Below are 20,968 nucleotides of genomic sequence, written 5' to 3'. Positions count from 1 at the left end.
CAATGCACGCTTTCTGACTGGATGTGTGAGCAAAGATCCAATTTCAGAAGTGAGGAACCTATTCTAAAGACAAATGAATTTTGCTACATCTTTCTGCACTTCTACTTCAATTTTCCATCATTCTATTTTTTGTTACTAATTTTAAGGAAGTTTGTTTGGAAGAGGCACTCTTTATTTCTAAAGGATTTCCTTAGGTTTGGCCTGGGATATACTTGCTGATTCCCAAACAGGTTCTTTCACAGGCACTGACAGCCACAGAAGTACTTTAACTTGTTTTGCCTGAAAAATAATTTTTCCCAGCTCTTCTGGGATGCGTATCAGTGGAAATCTTACAGGAAGATTTGAATCTGAATGAATCTGATCCCCGAGTAAGAAACAAGAGACTTGGAAGTCTTTTCCAAGTTCAGCTGCCTCTATATTAATTTCCCAAAGTGCTGCTGACAGCAGGAGAGGAATCACCAGCAAGAGGGATTGGCATGTGTGAGGACTTGGTTTTTAGCTCACCAGGGCTCCTTCGCACTGCACAGGGGTCTAGTATCTTCAGGCCAGTGTTTCTCAGCCTTGGCAACTTTAAGATGTGTGGACTTCAACTTCATGCTGGCTGGGGAATTCTGGGAGCTGAAGTCCACACATCTTAAAGTTGCCAAGGTTGAGAAACGCTGACATAGAGGATTGTGCTCCAGGCTGCTCTTTCCAAATGCGGGGTTACATGTCTTAAAAATAACTATAGCCTTTTTTTAAGCAGCGACGAACATCCTCTTCACAACAAAGCCCTCCTCAGTCTCCGTAGTGTATAAGGGCACGTATGTTTGAATTTCACTCCGCTATGAATCCTGTTCGACAACCCCGCGCTTGGAATTTAGGAAGTGACTTTCTGCATAAAATGTAGAAGTTCAGCTTCTACCAAGGAACTCAGCCGGGTCTCGATTGAACAGTTAAAATCAAGGCAGCGGACTCACGTGTTGTTTCCGAGCATGCTCAGTGTTTCCAAAAGGAGGGAAAGAGGAAGAGCGGGGGGAGGAGGCGGTGCTTCTGTTTGGCTGTGAGTTTATTGAAACCCGTGTAGGACCGTCTGGATAGGGGAGAGGTAAGTTTGTTGTGTATTGTGTCTGGAGATTGCTGACTTAGCTTAGGTTGGGAAAGGAGAGTATCAGGATAGATCCCTCCATTGGGTGCAAAAGGCTCTTTAAAAAATTGCATGACAGCTCAGACTGGGCAAGAGAAAGTACTGACCGGCTGATCATCTGTGCTGTAGTAATTGATCTTGTTTTGATGACCGTTTACAAGAAGCACATGACGTTGAATGTATGCAAAAGCAATGTGTTTGGGCGCAGGGGAGGCCGTAGTGAAAGTATATTTTCACATGGGCTTAGAGGAATTTAGGAAGTGACTTTCTGCATAAAGTGTAGAAGTTCAGCTTCTACCAAGGAAGTTGGGTGTGCTTCTGCCCGTTGTGAAACATTAGTAGCCCAATGCCTTCATTAGGATGAAACTTACGAAATACTGGAGTTAGCAATGAGTTTCATAAATTTTTCTCAGATTGGATGATTGTGTTTGATGCTATCCATAAGGTTGTGGCACAAATTCCACCTACAATATGTTGCTGCCTGTTGAGTATTTCTGAGAAAATCCTGATTAAATTAGTTTACTGTATATAGAGATGAAGCAATGACTGCTCTCTGTTTGAAAACATGAAAATAAGAGATTACTCTTTGGATTACCTTTGTTCTCTACAATTAACAGGAACCCACAACATTAGCGCTCACTCTTTCATAGTTGGAGAACATAAGTCTAATAATAAAAATAAAATAGCTCTACAGTATTAACCAAAGTAAATTATTCACTGAGTTGGTGGAAGACAAATGCCAAATGTGATAGCAATATTGAGTAGTTGTCTAAGAGGAAAACCTCAGGGCTCTTCATTTGATGGGAGAAAAAAAAATTCTTGTTTTTGTAAGATGGAGAAAGGATGTGTTTTGAATTATGTAACAATGCCTAACAAAATCCATAGACCTGTGAGCCTGAAATTTAGCAGATTTCATATCCTCTTATGAGGCTACTATTCCTGAAAATTATATCCATTAAAAAACTTAGGGATGATGATGATGATGATGATGATGATGATGATTTCCAATTCTAGTCAGGGAAAGAGACCTGAGTTGAATTGAGAGCCCTCTGAACCAGCCCAAAATGAATAAGCCTGTTTTCCAAATCCACTGAATTGGGGTCCAAACCAAAACTTTAGGTTGGTGCTCATCTGTAGAAAGATCCTTGAGTATCTTCCATCTCCTCAAGAATATCTTCTGGCCCTGGTCATTCAGTGCTAGCTCAAATCTAGTCAGCCAATAGCGTCAATGTGTTACATTCTCTAGTTATTATATGTTGTTGATGAAATCCTCAAAGCTGTTTAAGTCTGTGATGTTGGTACAGAATTTATGGCCAGAGCCCTTGTTCTTGCTATTTATACCAGAAATAATAAGTTACATTCTTGGAAGATGTTCACACATTCTTTTGGTCCTGAACTTTGTCTTAAAGTTTTAGTATTAACAGAAGTTACTCAGTGCTCAGTGCTGATTTTTTGCTTTTTCCAGATGGATTTCTTCTGTATCTCTGACTCAGCCTGTTCCATGGCACCCCAGAAGAAACTGCAGGGTCTGGTTGCAGCCATCATTACCCCAATGACTCAGGACGGGTAAATGTTTCATTGGTGTTAAAAGCAATGTTAGTTTAGTTTGGTGGGCTCAGAAATTAATTAATTTAGTTGCACTGTTCTTTTGCAAATTTCTTCTAAAAAAAAAAGGGCCGTGGTCTTCTGAATGGCAATAATTAACTAGTGCTTTGGGTCTTATCATATTTGTTTTTTGGTTCTTGTAAGTATTTAACTTGCCTCATTTGCTTGAAATACCTTTGTTCAACTATAGAAATGATGGAATTTGCACTTTGCAATTTTCCCTTCCTCTCTTCTACATTCTCTATAAAAGCTTTTATCTTCCCTGTAGTTAACAATAAACAAAACCCACTACACCCTCACCCCCTAGTTCATCCTTAACTGTTAAGGATATATACTACTCAGGACTTAAAGTAAACTTAAGAACAGTTCGTGGACTATGAGGCTGCTGCTGATATTGTGCAAGGATGAATTAATTGCATTCTATACACCCAAAATTAGCCTTTCTCAGGCTGTTGAAGATAATATGACATTGGCTTTCTTTTTGTGGAGAATGCTTTAGTTCTGAGCCAGATATAGAAAATTTGGAGTAAGTATCTATACCATAGAGGGCAATGCCTTTGGTCACTTTCACATTTCTGGAAGAAAAACTATTATCTGTCTCTAGCTGGGAATACTTGAGAGCTTTTTTTTCTTCACTGATCCTACCTGGGTTTTAATAGGAATTGTGAATAGGTAGGTGACAAAATCATGAAAGTGCCCTTTCTATGCTATGCTGAAACTTGGGCAGAAGAAAAATCTTGAAAGTCAAATCAAAATTCAGCTCTTAGTAGGTTCTGTCTTGAACCACTTTCTGCTTATTTTTATCAGCTAACTTCTTTCCCCTTCATAAATGTACTTTGGGGGAAACAGTAGAAGCTGCTTATTAGATCTTATTTAGTTACTCAATATTTTCTGCCAGTGACACAAAACAAGGAAGACACAAAAACAAGGAAAAAATTCTGATTATTTAAAGCAGGAATGGGCAATCTCTGGCCTTCCTTATCCTCTTGAACTACAATTTCCAGCATCTCTTCTCATTGGTAAGACTGTGATTTTTGGTAGTTGAAGTTCAGTGACATTTGGATGGAATTAAATGTCACTAGCAATTGCTTATCTCTGACTTAAGCCTCCATCTTTTTAAGAACTTTAGTTTGTAAGATGTTACCTGAAAAGGATTTTTATAACTAGCTACATCTGCTCTGCTATGTTCCTTTTTTCTTCTTTTTAGAAACATCAATCTCTCTGTGATCAGCCAATATGTGGACTACTTAATAAATCAGCAGGGTGTCAGGAATGTTTTTGGTAAGACATAGATTATAACATGTGTTCCAAGGAAACTTTCTTTTTGAATAAACGGAACAGCTTCTGGCTCAGAAATGGATACAGTATCAAATGCAGATAACCAAGAAGAGATAACTATGAATTGTGACTTACCCAGCATACAAACAAACAGAGTACAAGTGCATTCAGTCCATTTGTTTCCACTTTGCCCCTCCATTTGTGTAAGTGACTAACCAAACTAGGAGAGGATAGTCTAAGTTTGGGATTATGTGCCCAAGCAAGCCAAGATTTAAAAGCCCTCAACTGTCTTAGTTGGCACTCTTTAGAAAGAAATAGGCTGGGGGCTTATGACCAGGGCAAACAGGAGAGTAAAAGGAAGTTTTACAAGGAAACTAGTGAGTTGTGGAGCTGATCTTCCAAGGTTTTGCAAATGATGCTTAGCTGATTATGAGCAACTGCTTGTTGTTTTTTGTTGCGGGATGCTGTGGTCACTTATTTGCTGAGCACATGATCTGAGGGGGAAGGTCTTTTAGCTTCTGCTGACTTACTGATCATACCTAGCTAGAGGGTGGGCCTGCATTTGTTGGCTAGCCCTCTGTAGAAGGAGGATAGGCAACTCAGAGCTAATGACTGGAGTAAGGGTACAGGGGAATAAGCAGGAGAAAGGTTTGTGAGGAAGATTAATAGGAGAAGGAACCAGTGCATCTCAGGTACTCTGAAAGGATAGGCCAGTGTTTCTCAACCTCAGGAACTTTAAGATGGGTGGAATAATAAGCAATAATAGTAATAAGCAAGAGGATGTCCTGTCATCTCTGCTTGGTTTTTCAAAAGCTCCATTTTGACTTTTCTAGTTTTAACTGCTCCTGTTGGTTTGGATGACAAACAGTTCTGCACAATTTTGCCTTCTTTTTATTTCCAAATATGGTTGGTGTGAATGCTCCAAATAAAACTGTTTTAACCTGCCATCTGAAGTTTTTGAAGGAAGTAGCCAAGTGAACGCTAGGGAAGAAGCCGTCATTAGGAGTCATTTTGATATTTACAACCACATTAGATGACTTGGTAGGCAAAGGAATGTAAAGCAGAGCTTTCTTTAACCTTCTTTGTTAGTTACTTTAAAAACATACTCTATTCTTTTTATATGTCAAATGTATATATTTTAACAACAGTGAATGGAACAACAGGAGAAGGTCTATCCCTAAGCATTCAGGAGAGGAAACAGCTGGCAGAGGAATGGGTGACCCAGGGCAAGGAGAAGTGAGTAATTCTTGGGGCAAAGGTTGCAGTGCTTTGTGTGAAATTGCTGCCTAGCTAAGCAAAGACCCTAGATTGTGAAATCTGCATTCTCTGATTGCTGCTGTTGCTTTTTTTTTGTTGTTGTTTTTTGGAGTGGGGGTTAAATGCAAGTGAGTGGGATTGTTTTTTTCAGAATATTGCTGAAGTGATCATTTATAATAAGTTAATCTCTACTTGCAAATTCCCTGCATCTTCCTGTTGTTGAACAAAGAGTTAATATAGGAAGTGATTCCTATGACAGCCCTCCTCAACCTGGTCCATTTCAAAGCTGCTGACTTCATATTTTGTAACTCCCAGTGGTTGACCATGCTGACTCAATTATGGAAAGTTCAACACATCCGGAGGGTTCCAGGTTGGATACACTGAATTAGTTGTATCCGCCTTATTTTGTTTCAAGCGGAATTGGGAAAGTCTGTGAGCCTTTGAATGCTGCTGAACCACAACCATTGGTCATGTTGGCCGAGGCTATTGGAAGTGGTAGTTCAGCACTAGCTGTAGACCCAGAGGCTGAAAATGAGGAAGAAAAGATGATAAGTGGGGAAAGGGAGAATATTGCTGACCAAGGCGGGATTCTTGGTGTGCTATAATTCTGGTTCAGAAACAAGAATGACTCCTATGTGAACGCCCCTCCATGACAGCATTTGCACTGTGGCTTTGTAGCTGCCTGTCATTGTGATCACTCAGACTCTATGCAAAGACCCTTTTTTCCAAGGACAAAACACCAGACAGAAAAATGTGGATCTGGCAATAGGGGAGGGAAATGATGGAGGATTGTTGTTCATGCTGTCTTATTGATAAGCTGGAAGTTGCACCGATGGGCCATGTGAAATTCTGAGCATTTCAAGGGTGTTTTCCCCTTGTCTGTTAGAATGTTCTCATCCTGTTGGTCAGCCAGCAGAAAACTAAATCAGCATAGAAGTTCCTGTTGTCATTGCCAGTCCCAATTGCCTCTGTTCCTACACCTAGCTGGGGGTCAATGTCCTCATTTCCTATGCCAGGAAGACTGCTTCCTCCCCCACCTCCTCTTCTTAGTATCGCCAGCCAATGAGAAAAACATCCACTGAACAAAGTACTAGCAATGGTTTGGACAGATGGCTAGATACACAGGTTTAGCCATCTGTCAGAACTCTCTCTTTCACCTGCCAGTTTTCACCACCAGGCTGGGAGAGGCAATGGGCAAAGAGGAAGAGGAAGTTCTTCACCCATTAGGTCTCCAGACCTGTTTCCAGTCTGGAGGCCTACATCACCTGGAATGCAGGAGTAGCTGACACCCTGAACAATAGCTGATAGGGATAAATTTAAGCTGCCTCAGGTATGGGTTGGGGATAAGATGAAGGCAACTTAATGGGAACATGGCAGGATGCCAACCCATGTCCATACCATGGTTAGATACTAGTAGGGAAAAACCACAAATTGCTGGCAGTGAAAATGATCATGAGTTGGCTGAAAAAGTTTCTGAAGCTTTGGAAAATGAACATGGTAGTATAAATGCCTTTTCTAGGAAATGTTCTCAACACTTAACAGATACAAAATAATTAGAGGTTTGACTTTTTTCACTTAATATATAGTTTCAGATAAATGGTTCTGGACACCTGCACAAGTAAGATTACAGGATATGATGTGATTGATTTTGATTTGTTTTGTATATGTGTAAAATATCACCTCCAAATTTTGGAATTCAGAGTTGATTGCAGTGAGATGACTGTAGGGGATGAAGCCAATGTATCAGCCAATTCTGTGGGTGGGTGTTGTTGTTGTTTTTAATAAAGCAGGCATGTTAAGCTGACTTGAGGCTTGATGCACCCATTTAAACACTTACTTCTCCTATTCAGCAGTGTAATTTTGGGTAGCTGCAACAATGGGCCTAAGAGCTATTTGCAACCAGCAGGCCATGAATTATTTGCACTTCATTTAAGGGAATATAACGCTTCCTTCTCCAGCTTTTCCCACATAGCATTGCTGATATGCGAGCTTCTCAGTGATAGACAGCAGGTCCATATAACACATAGAGCAAGATAATACTGTGAAATGAATGTAATAATACAATAATCTTCAGGTGCTGGGCTAGAAACCAGGAGGCTGTGTGTTCTAGTCCCGCCTTAGGCATGAAAGCCGGCTGGGTGACCATGGGCCAGTCCGTCTCTCTCAGCCCAACTCACCTCAGAGGGTTGTTGTTGTGGGGAAAATAGGAGGAGGAAGGAATATTAGGTGTGTTTGCCGCCTTGAGTTATTTATAATAATAATAAAGGCAGGATAGAAAATAAAATAAATAAATATTCCCTGATAATATCTGCCTGACATCAAAAACATTTTAAAAAATAATTTTTCCTTTCCCTGCAGGCTGGATCATGTAATAATTCACGTTGGAGCACTGAGTTTACCTGAATCAAAGGACCTGGTGAGTGTGTCTGTCTGTGGACTTTTTCCTTTGGCCATGGTTTGATTTTTGCACATCAGAACACTGGAGGGCAAGGAGAAAGCTTTTCTGACGAGGAGGCATTATTCCCAGATATCGTCTGAGAGATCAAAAAGGGAGCTAACTTCATTATCACTGTAGGTTTGCATTCAGATTGACTGAGATGATTCACATCAGAACTATCTTGATGCTTGAGTGTCCTGTAGACAGTTGTTGTGTAATAAGAGAGGCCACAGTTTGCCAGGTGCTGAATCTGTTGAACACCTTCCCCTACTCTGAAAAAGTTCCAAACCTCTGCATACTTATTTAGAAGACGGTCTCACCAAACTCAGGTCCAGGCTAGATGGTGTTTGTTTTAAATGCTAAGGAAGCCCTTGTATTATATTGAAAGAAATTATGCTGGTTGAGGGGTGCTTTAACATTTTCCCATCCCTGTTTTATCCCCAACTTGGAGCCACAGTCTGCTGAAAAGGAGAGGAGACATTGGTAGAGAACAATGTTGATTTTCATGTGGCATAACTAGCTGGGCCTTCCAGGTACTTCATTTCCAAGTAGTTCTGCATAAGGCAAATTCTATTTAGATGAGCTGTCAGGACTTTTTCTCTACTTGCTGATGTACTCAATGAAGCTAATTCCTGACAAGGTTCATTCAATTACTCTGATGCAGGCACCTTTAACTGCAGGGTGGACGTTTCTCTGAAAAAGTGCCTGTAAAATTCCATGAAACTTCATTTGTATTGGCCAGTGGTATAAAAAAACATCTTAACAGGGGAGGTACTATATTGTAGATGATGTCTAACAGATGTGGATATGGGCAGAAAGCCAGGGTAAACATTGAAATAATGATATTAATAGTGTGTTTTGCAAAGGTGGCATCACTGCTTTTCTAGTTTCTCTCACCAAACATGGAAGCAGAGACTCCTGTATTAAAAATGATACTAAGGAGGAAGCCTTCATTTTAGAAATGGAATGTATTGGACCAAAAGGCTTAGAGCAGGCATTTCCAATCATTATTGGGGTTCGAAGTACATTTGGAATTTTGAGAGTATGTTGTGGTTGCTCACACAAAATAGCTACAGTGGGAAGACTTGACCGTTCACAAAATGGCTGCCATAATGAGCATGACCAGGCACAAAATACTTATTTAGCAGAAGGGAAACTGGGAAGTTACACTTCTCCATCCCATCTAGTTCCCTGGATGTTGTCTGTTACTGGCAACACTTATTTATTTCCTTACTGTGGGCAGGTGGTCTTACTTCAAAATAAAGGACTGGGCTACACTTACCTTCCATTTTTTTTTTTTTTGAGAATACTCATGGGGGCCATGTGGGACCACAAGCATTTTTGGAAATAAAAATTACGGGGGAGGTTGGTGCTTGCCTTGCAGCACACTGGTGTTTTCATAAATATTATCAAAGAGTGTCAGCCTCTCAAGGCATCAAAGATGGTGTCTCTGAGGACCATGTTGGGGACCCAGATCATAGAGTGATCATCAGCCGTGAGGCAGAATGGTTTTTGTTCTTGTCACATGTATCTCCAGGCAGAATGTAGTGCTAAGAATGACTTTCATCCAAAAATTTAAGTTCATTGTCTTTTCATTGCATCTTCATTAAATTGTATATCAATGTAGAAGATGGATAAATACTGTATGCATTCCCTAAAAAATGATGACTGCTTTTAAGATAACGAAATGCTGTGTGTAAGTCAAAAGCTTATACAGTCTGACATGAGCAGAAGCTGGTCCCATTGTCAAATTAACTATTTTGCATTTCTCATTTTTTTAGCATTAATTTAACAATAGTCATATAAATGTCCCTTTTCAGTTCCTTTCCTTTCTTCCTTTCTAGGCCAAGCACGCAGCCCAGATAGGAGCAGATGGCATATCTGTCATCTCCCCTCTTTTCTTCAAAGACGTGAATAAAGGTGAGTAGATCATTACATGTCACTGAATAGTTTTCCCACTTGTCAACCGCTTCTTAAACAGTTTTCACCAATGCGTAAATGTGTAATTGTAAAGCAAAGATGGGCAATCTTTTGGTTACCGGTTTGGGGTGATATTAAAGAGTATGCTAATGTTTTAAACTGAAAACTACCCCATCATTCAGAGGAGGCTCCAAGCACTACAAAGAAAGTTGTTTGGGGATCATAAGCCGCCCCCAGATGTGATAAAATCTCAGATACTATGGCAGTTTTTGCAGAACCAACACTTTGGCTGGATGCTGTTTCCAACTTATAATTTTCCCTTCAAATTCCTCAGAGTACACACAGGCAGAGCTGTGCATTTTCTGTGAGAGGGTAGAAAAAAGGTGAATGCAGCACTGAATGCAGATTGAATGTCAACAGCCTGTATCTTGTGAAACCTCAGCAGCCAGATGAGATTTCCAGAGGAAAGGAGATAGGTTTTTGGAGTCCTTGTTGCTTCCCTTGATGAACAAAAGGCAAGATGAGCATGCTGAGTTTGTGCAAATTAGCATGATTTACACAGAAGAATCCAGCTTTGCTCAGTATAGAATCCAAGACTAGGTGTTAAGTTTGGATGTATACAGGTGGTCCTCCTTTAATGACCACTCATTCAGTGACCGTTCAAAGTTATAAGTGGTAAGTTGTGAACAGTCCTCATACTTACTGCTGTCACAGCATCCCTGCAGTCACATGATTGCAATTTGAGACCTTCCCTGTTGGCTTCCGACAAGCAAAGTCAGTGGGGAAGCTGGCTGGAAGTCTCAAGTTGTGGTCACATGAGGTCCTTGCTTAACCCACACAGTCCTCACTTAACGATGGCAACTGGGACTGCCGGAACTGCTGTTGCTAAGTGGCACAGTTAGGTGGTTTTTAGACTTATGACCACATCACTTAACAATGGAGCTCACAGTCCCAGTTAACATCGTTAAGCGAGGACTACCTGTATTCCATTTCGAAAAACTACAGAGTATGCCCAGGCCTGTTCATGAGTAGGTAATATGAAAAAAGACTTTATCTTCTGAGATAGCATTCTCCAACCTGGTGCCCCTGGATAACTAGGATTTCCATTCCCAGAACTCCCAGTCAAGGTTTTGTAAATAGCCAGCTGCAAGCTCCTTTATTATCAATGAAAATACCCTGCCAGGTCATAGGAAGGGCATTAGAAAGAAGCTTCGAAGGCTCCATCATAATGTATTGGGAGTAAATTGGTTCTAAATGGAAAAAAGTTCAGTTGCTGACATTCTTGTGACCCTTCCCCTTTCCCTTTCATCTCAAACTAGCTAAAGAAGATTCTATGAGAATCTTGCTTGGAAAGGATTACTTTTTGTTTGAGGCATCTACTAAAGAGCCTGGCAATGTATGAATATTTAGGGAAAAGCTGAAACTTTCTCTGTTCTTATTCATCCTAGACACATGCCTGAATATTTACAAGCAGTGAAGATACATGCATACCTTTTTTCTTTATCAAGAAACTACTGTTTAAAGTCATTAATATGAACTGAGGGGCTAAAATCTTCACCTTTGACAACCTGGTGCCCTCCAAATGGGCTGGATTGTAGTTCCATTCATCGTTCCCAGCATAGTCCTTGGCAGTTCTGCCTGGATGAGGATAACAGTTCCAAAGGGTGTAAGGTTGAAGTGTACTGTCCAAGAAAAAGTCCAGAGTAATGTTCTTCCTTTTGCTTTCCCCATTTTCAGCTGTGTATTTACAGTTGGTCTGTGCTCCATATTGCTTCCCTTGTCTTGCTTTAGGTGAATTGGTTGCCTTCTTCCGGGATGTCGCATCTGAAGCTCCTGACATCCCATTCTATTATTATCACATCCCTCCTATAACTGGCATTAAAAGTAAGTGCTGCAAATCTAGAAACCCAGTTCATCTCAAGGTAACTTTAGTTCTAAGAAGTTCTGTTTTGTTTATTATATTTACATCCCATCTTTCCTCCATGGACTTCTCTAGGGGGTTTCCTCAGTAGGCACTGACAAAACTCTGAGTAGCTTATTTTCAGTATCTTGAATTTTTAAACCATGTCTAAGTAATATTCCTTTAAGGCTGCTATTCTATGCTTGTTTTCTTCCAAGGAAACTCTGGTGAACTCAATGGGACTGATTTATGGGTAAAGATAGAGAATAAAGCCTTCACAATAATGTAGTAGCCAGGTCAGGCCCAAATGTCTTAAGTGGGAGTGGCTTTAAAAAAAAAAATCTGGAAGATGCCACATTGCAAAAAGCTGCTCTGGAAAATGCTTCCCACTCTTTGCTTTGTTGAGTAGAATTGCAACACAGTGTACATGTGTGATAAATAAGTTTACCTTTAGTTTATTATTGTAATGGTGCCAACAGTAATGATAGCTCTTGCTTGATCAGACTTGAAAACTTAGTTTGCTGTGAATCTCTTTCCATACAGTTCGTGCTGAAGAGTTACTAGATAGTATGAAAGAACAGATTCCCACTTTTCGGGGGGTGAAGTTCAGTGACAGAGACCTCCTGGATTTGGGGCAATGTGTACAAAAAAGTGAACAAGGCCGGTTTGTAGTTATGTATGGTGTGGATGAGGTAAGGATGTTATATGGAAAGTTCTTAGCTATAGCAGACACAAGATGGCTTTCTATGAGAACATAACCGAATAGAGTTTTGGATGTCCTCACAGAGGACATCCTCGACCAGCTTGAATATTCCTAGTACTTTTCCTGAGCAAAAAGAGATGTGTTCTGAGAAGCATGCTCTACATGGAGTACAGGCCAACTGTTTGGCTGGCTGGAAAAAGGATGTAAAAGCTGAAATCTGTTAAGCAGAACAATCCCAAGAGAGAATGGAAGAGGAAAATTCTTTTGCCCTGGAGAGCTTTTGGCAATGGATGGAGGGAAGGAATAGCTGGATGTGTTGGAGGCTGGGGCGGGAAATGGTTGCCATCTTGCCAGAGGACCTCCGCATGTCAAAACCGGCATGGCTCCATTGTTGTTGAATGGTGTAGAACCATGTCAGTAACAAGTGGCTTTACTGGAACACCTTCATTTGGCTCAAGTGATGTGCAAATAAAACCCACCTTTTCTGTCCTAACTACCAGGAAACACACTGAGACAATGACTTGGTCTCTAATATTTATTACTAGTACTTAACAAGAATCCTAACAAACTGAGGAAGCGTGGGAAAAACCCAGCCATATAAACCCCAAAGGTTAAGGCGGTCCCGATCTGTGTCTCTTTGAATGGCTGCCCAATTCCTCAGTGCTACGCATGCGCTTGACAGTCTGGGTGGGAGCCCCCTGCTCGCCATCCTTACTCATGACATTTTCTTTCTTTTTCACTAAGTAGCAACTCCTGAGCGCACTGGTGATGGGAGCGACTGGGGCAGTTGGAAGGTCAGTTGTCTTTTACACGTGGCTGAGGGGCCTTCGGCAATTGGGGTGCTATATCTTCTGTAGAACAGTCTTCCCCAAATGAATGCTTTCCAGAGTGTGCTTAAACTGTAACTACTTAGAATTCCTAGCTAACTTTATTCTAGTTATCAGCCAGCTTTTTTTTTCAGCTCTTACAAGGCATTAAATAAAGGAACTCATCCTGAGAACTGTACTCTCAGAATTGTTTAGCTCTTAAGAATTAAATGTTAGGAAGAAATCCTTGTGAGCTCTATTAGACAAATCCCAAATCTTATTACAATCCTGATACCGTTAAGGGCCAATTATTACATCTGATGGTGGATAATATTGCGTTGGTGTAATATGCGATGGCATGTGAATTCTTATCACTGAAACGTGTGTATATACTGTACGTGAGAACTAGCTTAAAGTTAGTTATACCTTGAACAATGCCTAAACACTAACTTTTGAAGTCTAAGCTGTTCAGGAAGGGTCTGAGGCAGTCGAGCAATTTTTTTCCCCTGGCTTTTTCCATTTGTACGCCTTCAGTTTCCACATGCAGATGCTAACACTTCTAAGCAGAATTCCTACTTTCCCTACCAGTGAGTGGTATATCTATCTTTGGGTCATGTCGGCAATGAAGGGGGCACAAATGTGATTCAGGTGGAATTGCATAACTGCATAGCACTTGCCATGCTGAGTGTTTTTACAATCAGAATTATTCCCATCCATGTAGGAAAGCGCAGCACTTTTAATTGAGCCATTCTATAATTAGATTTTGAGTAAAAACACACACGGGGGACTCATTGCTCATCTCCTCTGTAGTTTGTGTTGGATTATTTAATTTGTAATTGAACTGTGAAACTGTTCCTTTTGCATAATTGCACAAATGTCATGGGACTCCACTGGACAATATCTATGCTATTAGAGATGAGGGCAGGGTAACTCTTTGTCCTGTCCAATCAAAAGGGCACAGATGGGAGGAGATAGGCAGGTGGAGGGCGTTCAAGAGGAGACAGCCCCTAACCTTACTGAGGCTCAGGGCTGGGAGGAACCAAGCCGGGAATGGCTTGGATCAGGGTGGATCCTCACTTAACGACTTGTGCGATTCAGTTAGCTATGGTAATGGGGACTGCTGGGATTGCCTTCAAAGTGATGTGGTCATGTGGTACCACGCTTTATGACCATATCACTTAGCAACAGAAATTCTGGTCCCAATTACTACTGTTAACTGAGGACTATGGGTACTGTGCTGACAAGTCTTGAATGCTTGAATTTACTTTGTATCCCTATTTCTTTTTTCTTTTTTTTTAAACAGTACATATAACTACCTGGGCAAGATAAATAACTTAATGTTGGAAGCTTTTGCCTCTGGAGATTTCTATACAGCACAAAAATATGAGGTATGATGTTTCTGCCTAAAAAATAAGTAAAGTCTTCCTCAGGTCAAGCTCAGCTCCTGATGAATTATATGGACACATTCATATTACTTTTGTTTAGCAATATGGAAGTGGTTTGCCATTGCCGCCTTGATACTTTTTTATTACCTTCCTCCCTAGTTTACAGCCTGGGATTTCCCAATGATCTCCTACCCAAATAGTAACCATAACAGACCACGTGTACCTTTTTTCAAGGTCGGCTAGATCCTGCCATATACTGTATATGTCTGACTAAAGCCAATTTTAAATTACTTTGTTCTTTGCTATAATTACCACTGGGAGTCAGGCAGCATATCAATTTAATAAATTAAATTAAATTAAAAATTAAACCATAGCATATACTACAGGCCTATGAAGGAACTATGAAATTAAAAGTGTGGAATCGATTCAGAAATATGAATACAGTTTAGGAGAGAATGGAACAGTGTTTGGATGAATTAATAGAAACAGATGGAAAGTGACAAGAGAGTACCAACAGATTTCAAGCATTATCAAACAGATTATTGCTGGTAGGAACATATCACCATAATACAGGTTGTGATTCTCAAGAGGTCCTGATCTGAAAAGAAAAGTGCTCTAAAGCATCCTCCCCTTTCCCATTTATGGAAATCAATGGGATTGGTACAATAGAATGCAATTCCTCCAATCCCGTGAGTCCTTTGAGAGCCCAGATATCATTATAACTTTTTGATAATCTTGCTTGAACTGGACATTAAAAAAATTGCAATGTCACCTATGTAATGATGACATCTTGCTTAGCATGCTCATGTAGATGTTTAACCCTCTGTTGTTAGTTTCTGAAATAAGCTCTCCAAACAGCAATTAAAGTGCAGTATAATGATTATACGCTCATTAGCCTCCCCAGAAGAATGTTATGACTAATAGCATCAAAAGCCACTGAAAACCCCAGAATTAACAGTCACATTTGCTCTCGACAAGGTCATCCAGAAGGTGACCAAGTCAGTGTCCATTTCAAAACTACCCCTTAAACCAGATTAAAATAGAATCAGGCACTCATCTACGTGGGTCTGGAGATAAGAACATAACAACAGTTCTGTAGTGAATCAGACAAATGCTAGCCTATATAGGCCTTTTGTCTGATTCATTCCAGAACTGTTCTTATATCCTTATCTTTCATAGTGGCCAACAAGGACAAGAGAGCTATAGTTCTTTCCCTCTTGTGCTTCCTGTTAACAACCCCATTCTCCATGAATTTTCTTAATTTTGGCAGCTTCCAAGTAGACAGCCGTTACTATGATAAGAAATATCATTGTTCGACTTCAGTATGCATTGTGTGAAGAAATTATATAACTACTCAATCTGACTGTCTTGTCAGAAAGGAATATGTGCAAGTAACCTTCAGATGTTACAATAGTTGCTTCAGAAACATTTTTCTGGTTGTTTCTGTTGGGGTAATTGGGACTGTCTCTATTCATAATTTGGCAGCAGTAACTGAAATTGTTGCATAAAACCCACTCTTTCATCTCCCACAACTGTCCAGTGGATCTGTATATCATATTGAAGGCATTAGGTTAATAATAATTTTACGTTGTCTCTCTTAGTTTTGTATTCAGGACTTCCTCGGTTTTCTCATTTCACTAGGTAAGTACTTCAATGATTTAACCCTTTTGCCGCTGCACCCTAACATGGACTGAATGCTTCTCAGTTCCCCCAAACTTCAGTTTCCATCTCCCAGAAGTTCAAATCTATAGAATTCCACTTACTGTAATTCATTAATCTCTTTTATAAGAGATTATTATCATGTCTCAATTTCTTTTATAAATTGCCCTTCACACTTCCTTCTACAAGTAGTCCTCTCTTAACGAGGAAGAGCAATGCAGTTGTAAAGTGCAACATCACGTGACTATGCCACTTAGCAACGGCAGTTCTGGCAGTCCCAGGTTACTGTTGTCAAGTGAATCACAACGGATCACTAAGCAAAGGAGACCTCACGTGACTGTGACTTCGACTTCCTGCCAGCTTCCCCACTGACTTTGGTTGTGGGAAGCTGACAGGGAAGGTCACAAATTGCGATCACGTGACTGCGGGACGCTGTGAAGGTCAAAAGTTCCGGTCAGTTGTTGAGTGCCTGGATCACGATCATAAGACTGCAGGGGCCCTGCAGTCATAAGTACCACTCATTCAGCCCCATTATAAGTTCAAACAGTCACTGAACAAGTGGTTGTTAACTGAGGAACACCTGTAGTTCATGATTGGACAATCCTTTTCCAGCTACATTTTTTTCATATTTTTTTTTATAGGGCTGTGCAGCTATTGCAATCTGAAGCAGGTAAAACTGTCAACTGCGCCTTGAAGAAGCCATATGTTTTGTTAGGCTTGCATGGTAGCCATTCATTTCCAGGAATTAAGGAGGCAGTAACATAGTTATACCCTGTGCCGCCTCCTTAACTCTAGCCCAGCAAAAAGTGCCTTCTTTAGGAGCCGCTGACAGGTACAGTGAGTGCACCCATACCATATTTGAAGCATCTATCACACTTAGTATCTGAATCCCTATCTTCCATATTTTAATACAGCTAGTCCTCGACCTATAACCATCATTCAGCAACTGTTTGAAGTTATATCAGCACTGAACGAATGGTGGTTATGACCAGTCCTTGGAGTTCCAGCCATCCCAGCACCCCCCCAGTCATGTGATTGTGATCTGAGCACTTGACATCTGGTTTGCACTTACGACCGGTTGTAGCACCCCACAATCATACAATTGCCATTTGCAACCTTCCCTGCTGGCTTCTCCAGAAAGTCATTGGGGAAGCCAGCAGGGAAGGTCGCAAGTCACTGGGGTAAGTCTCCCCCACCCGCGAACCCACCCCCAGCCTTTCTGTGCTCATACTGTGCCGGCCACTCATGCACCCCCTTGCACCCTCATGCACCTTCCCTGACCCACGTTATGCCTCTCACGCACCTCCTCATGCACCCCCCCAACCCTTGCCGCAACTCTCTCACCCTTGCAGCCTCCTTGACCTGTGTTGCACCTCTTCCGCACCGCGGTGCACCCTCGCGCACCCTCCCTGACCCCCCCCATGCCTCTTGCGCACCCCATCACACCCACATGCAGCCTCCTTGACCCCCCCCCACACCCCCTCACTCCCACACCCACCTAGCAACAGCCACTTGCCTGCCTGCCAGCCTGGGACTTGCAACTTCCTGCCAGCTTCCCCACTGACTTTGGTTGTGGGAAACCAGCAGGAAGTTACCTTGCCTAACGACTGTGGGATTTGGTTAACAACGGCAACAAGGACTGCAGGGATTGCTGTCACTAAGCGATGTGGTCATGCTTTACTCCCGCATCTCCTAGCAATGGAAATTCCAGTCCCAGTTGCCATTGTAAGCCAAGGACTACCTGCATTACATTAATACATGGCTAAAAACCTATCTTCCAATTATTTGATATGATATAGGATGTTAATGATCGTTGCACTTTGTTTGGGCAGGCTTTGGTGTTCCGCAAATCAAAGCAGTCATGACATTATTTTCCGGGATCCCAATGGGGCCACCACGACTTCCACTTTCATGTGCCTCTGGGGACTTCATTGCTAAAGCAAAAGCCAAACTGGAGAGCCTGAAGGACTGCCTCTCTGGGTCATTTTGAACATGAGATGTTCACTGTGGTCTTAAAAGAATAGTCCATAAATTTGGTAAAACAGCCTAGCCTGAAAGGTAATATTTGGAATACTTGCTGATTACACCATTTTCATGAAAGATTCTGCTAGTGTGTCTGGACTGGGCCGCTTTCTATCCAGAACAATCTATATCTTCTGGCCTTGTGTGGAAGATGATACCTGCTTTCTAGTCCGCCAATGCTGTGAAGTTTTCCAGGGGGAAGAAACCAACTTTGAAATAGGAGGTTTGCAACAAGAATGTCTTGTCTCCTGAAATCCTTCTGTAGTATTAGTGAGCAGGGCACACTTTAAACCAACCAACTGATGTATTTTTTATTACTTTCATATCTCAAAGCAGTGTGAAGAATAATTTGGTGTTTAAAGCTCTACATTGATAGAACCCAAACTCTGGGAATCTTTTAGATTTGCTAAGTTCTTGAAATCTGCATGCTGTTGAAAACTTTCAAAATAGGAACACGTCCAATTGGAATAACAATTGTGATTAATGAGTGTTCTCTGGCTTTTGTTTTTAAACAAGTGCCAACTTTAAAATAATGAAGGAGCAAAAGAAAAGAAAGGAATAAAGCTTTGTGTACACTCCTGAACTGGATGGCTGAAAAGCAAAGTGTTATTTGAAAAAGAACCTGGGATTTCATCTCAACTTTTCTAGGATACATGTAATATAACTACATGCATTCATCTTTACTGAGAAGTAAATCATGAAATGGAACTTATTCTCAACATGGTATTTTGAGCCTTTGGAAACCACATGGGGTTTTTTTACTATCAAGTTTTCAATCATAGGCAGTTTATGAGATGTTCAATGTTATCCTCAAAGTATATTATAAATTTAATACCACAGGAAGAGAAGGGAAGGATTTTATACTAGCCTTGGATGACCCTGTTTTGATGTGAAAATGACCATTTGTAAAGCAGGCACCTCCCTGATTAAACCGAATTCCAATGATTAGAAGGCTACTAGGATCAGAAATGATAAAGGAGACTATACATCATGGGAAGAAACTCCTTCCCATCTGATAATATGCTAGATGTGTTGGACCAACTCCCATCTCCAAGCCATCAATATTATTTTGGTTGATCATGGGAGTTCTAGTTCAACTAAATGGATGCAAACTTGGAGGCTGTAGCAGATGTTGTCATTCTGTGACCAAACAGTTATTTAGAAGTAATGTTGACTTCTTCTTTAAAGGGGCTGCAAGAGGTAGTAGGATCTTGAATTTAAAACAACATTCCTGTGAAATTAACTTGTTATATTTTTTTTGTAATCCATGTTGTTGTTGACAGATTTTCCCTTTTGCTGGTCAGTTAGGGAAAAATGGAAGTTCTTTACTAATAATTAGTATGCATCAAGTACATCCTGACCATTACAGTACATGTTTATCATACAGTTGTAAGGATTGCCTACCCTAATAGACTCAGACTCACAAGCAGGAACTTAATGATATCTGATTTATTAAAGAATAGTATGCAAATACAGAGAAAGCTGAGAATGAGCAAAAGCGCACCAAATACCAACTAAAAACCCTCGGCTCAAACATAATCCCTCTCCTCACCCTGCCGTTGCAAACTCCCCCCCCCCCCAAGGTGCTGGTAACCGTTTCTGCTGATGTCCTGGGAAAGGAACCTTGAACACAGGAGATAACCCAAACACATTCCAATCCAGCTGCGAACATATAACAATCCCACGAGATGGAATCCTCCTCCCCTCCCAGACGAAACACGCATCAGCCAAATGACATGCGAAACGTTACGATGTACCGGCAACATTGGAACGGTGAACATGACACAGTAGATTAATATAAATATAGATGACTTTGAAATAAAATAAATTTTTCTGGGACACTTTTGGGTGGGAGAAAATAGTCTATCCAGAATTTACTAGTGATCTGCTATGCCTTGGATTAATCTCTGAGTATATAGTGTAACAAGAGTATTTCTTGAAATTTTCAGTGTATTTTTTCCCATTACTGACTGACTACAGCATGTTGATAGCCATTTAGGATTAAAGTAGAGGGCACCGGTTAGTGGCAGATTTTAGACTTAAATTCCTTGCAGAAATATCCTAGGAGTCCTCTGCCAAGAAATACCATTACTGTCTGAGCCATACCCTTGAGTTGGTAGAGGTAGGACCTCAAGGTGCACTTTCAAAGCTAACATCAAATGTATTTCCACTTCTGTTATCTTAATAAATATGGAAATATGTTAAAGGTTGGTTATCATCTTGAATTGTATTTCTTTGGTGCGAATGAGGTAGGGACTCACAACCTTTCTTCTGCATTTTTCTCTCAATTTATATCCGAAACCACCTAACACAGAGGTCCCCATTGTCTTAACACTTGGAAATCTCAGCAAGTAAACAGGAGTTTGGCAAGGAAGTTGGAAGAGGCAAAACAGGGAGGAAAACCAAGGAAGGGGAGAAACAGCTGACGGATGCAGTTGGTTGCCTGCTGATCTTTATTGTCCCAGAGGGCAGGACAGATCCAGTTTCAGCCAGACATAAAGAGGAATTTCCTGACTGAGCTGTAAGTCAGCAGAACAGGCTGCTTCATGTAGTGGTGAATTCTACAATGGAGTTCTTCAAACAGAAGCTGGATAGTCACCTGTCAGAGATGCTCTAATGGATCCTGCAGCAAGGTGGACAAGATGACCCTTGTGGTCCTTTCCAATTCAGTGATTCTACAAGCATTCTCAGAAAGTGGTTGCTGTGATTGAGTATGCACCCCCCCCCAAAAAAATGCACAGAACATGCATTTACAAGAAAACAAAATCAGGATTGATTTATTTTATTGGATTTAGAGGCCACTCTAGGTGGCTTATATTTTAGAAGTAGGAACCAGAAAAAGAAGAGACATGCACATCTGGAGAAAACAA

General features: G+C 40.9%; 1 protein-coding gene across 2 annotated transcripts; it reads left to right on the top strand.

Moving 5' to 3' along the window:
- The first annotated feature begins 1,030 nt into the window (after nt 1-1,030).
- On the top strand, nt 1,031-20,308 carry NPL (N-acetylneuraminate pyruvate lyase). 2 transcript variants are annotated; one of them, XM_063298444.1, is made up of 12 exons: nt 1,031-1,087; nt 2,592-2,692; nt 3,939-4,012; nt 5,158-5,245; nt 7,625-7,682; nt 9,548-9,623; nt 11,415-11,507; nt 12,067-12,215; nt 12,974-13,020; nt 14,336-14,420; nt 16,019-16,058; nt 17,909-20,308. In XM_063298444.1, exons 2-12 carry the CDS (start codon nt 2,592-2,594, stop codon nt 18,064-18,066), a joined length of 969 nt encoding a protein of 322 aa, XP_063154514.1. In that variant the 5' UTR covers nt 1,031-1,087; the 3' UTR covers nt 18,067-20,308. The 2 variants fall into 2 exon arrangements, with proteins under 2 accessions (XP_063154514.1, XP_063154515.1); XM_063298445.1 differs by lacking the exons at nt 16,019-16,058; nt 17,909-20,308 and having other exon boundaries at nt 12,971-13,020; nt 14,336-14,357.
- The last annotated feature ends 660 nt before the right edge of the window (nt 20,309-20,968 follow it).

The sequence above is a fragment of the Candoia aspera genome, chromosome 3, assembly GCF_035149785.1.
Source record: "Candoia aspera isolate rCanAsp1 chromosome 3, rCanAsp1.hap2, whole genome shotgun sequence".
Classification (NCBI taxonomy): domain Eukaryota; kingdom Metazoa; phylum Chordata; class Lepidosauria; order Squamata; family Boidae; genus Candoia; species Candoia aspera.
This window is presented reverse-complemented; position numbering and strand designations above follow the sequence as displayed.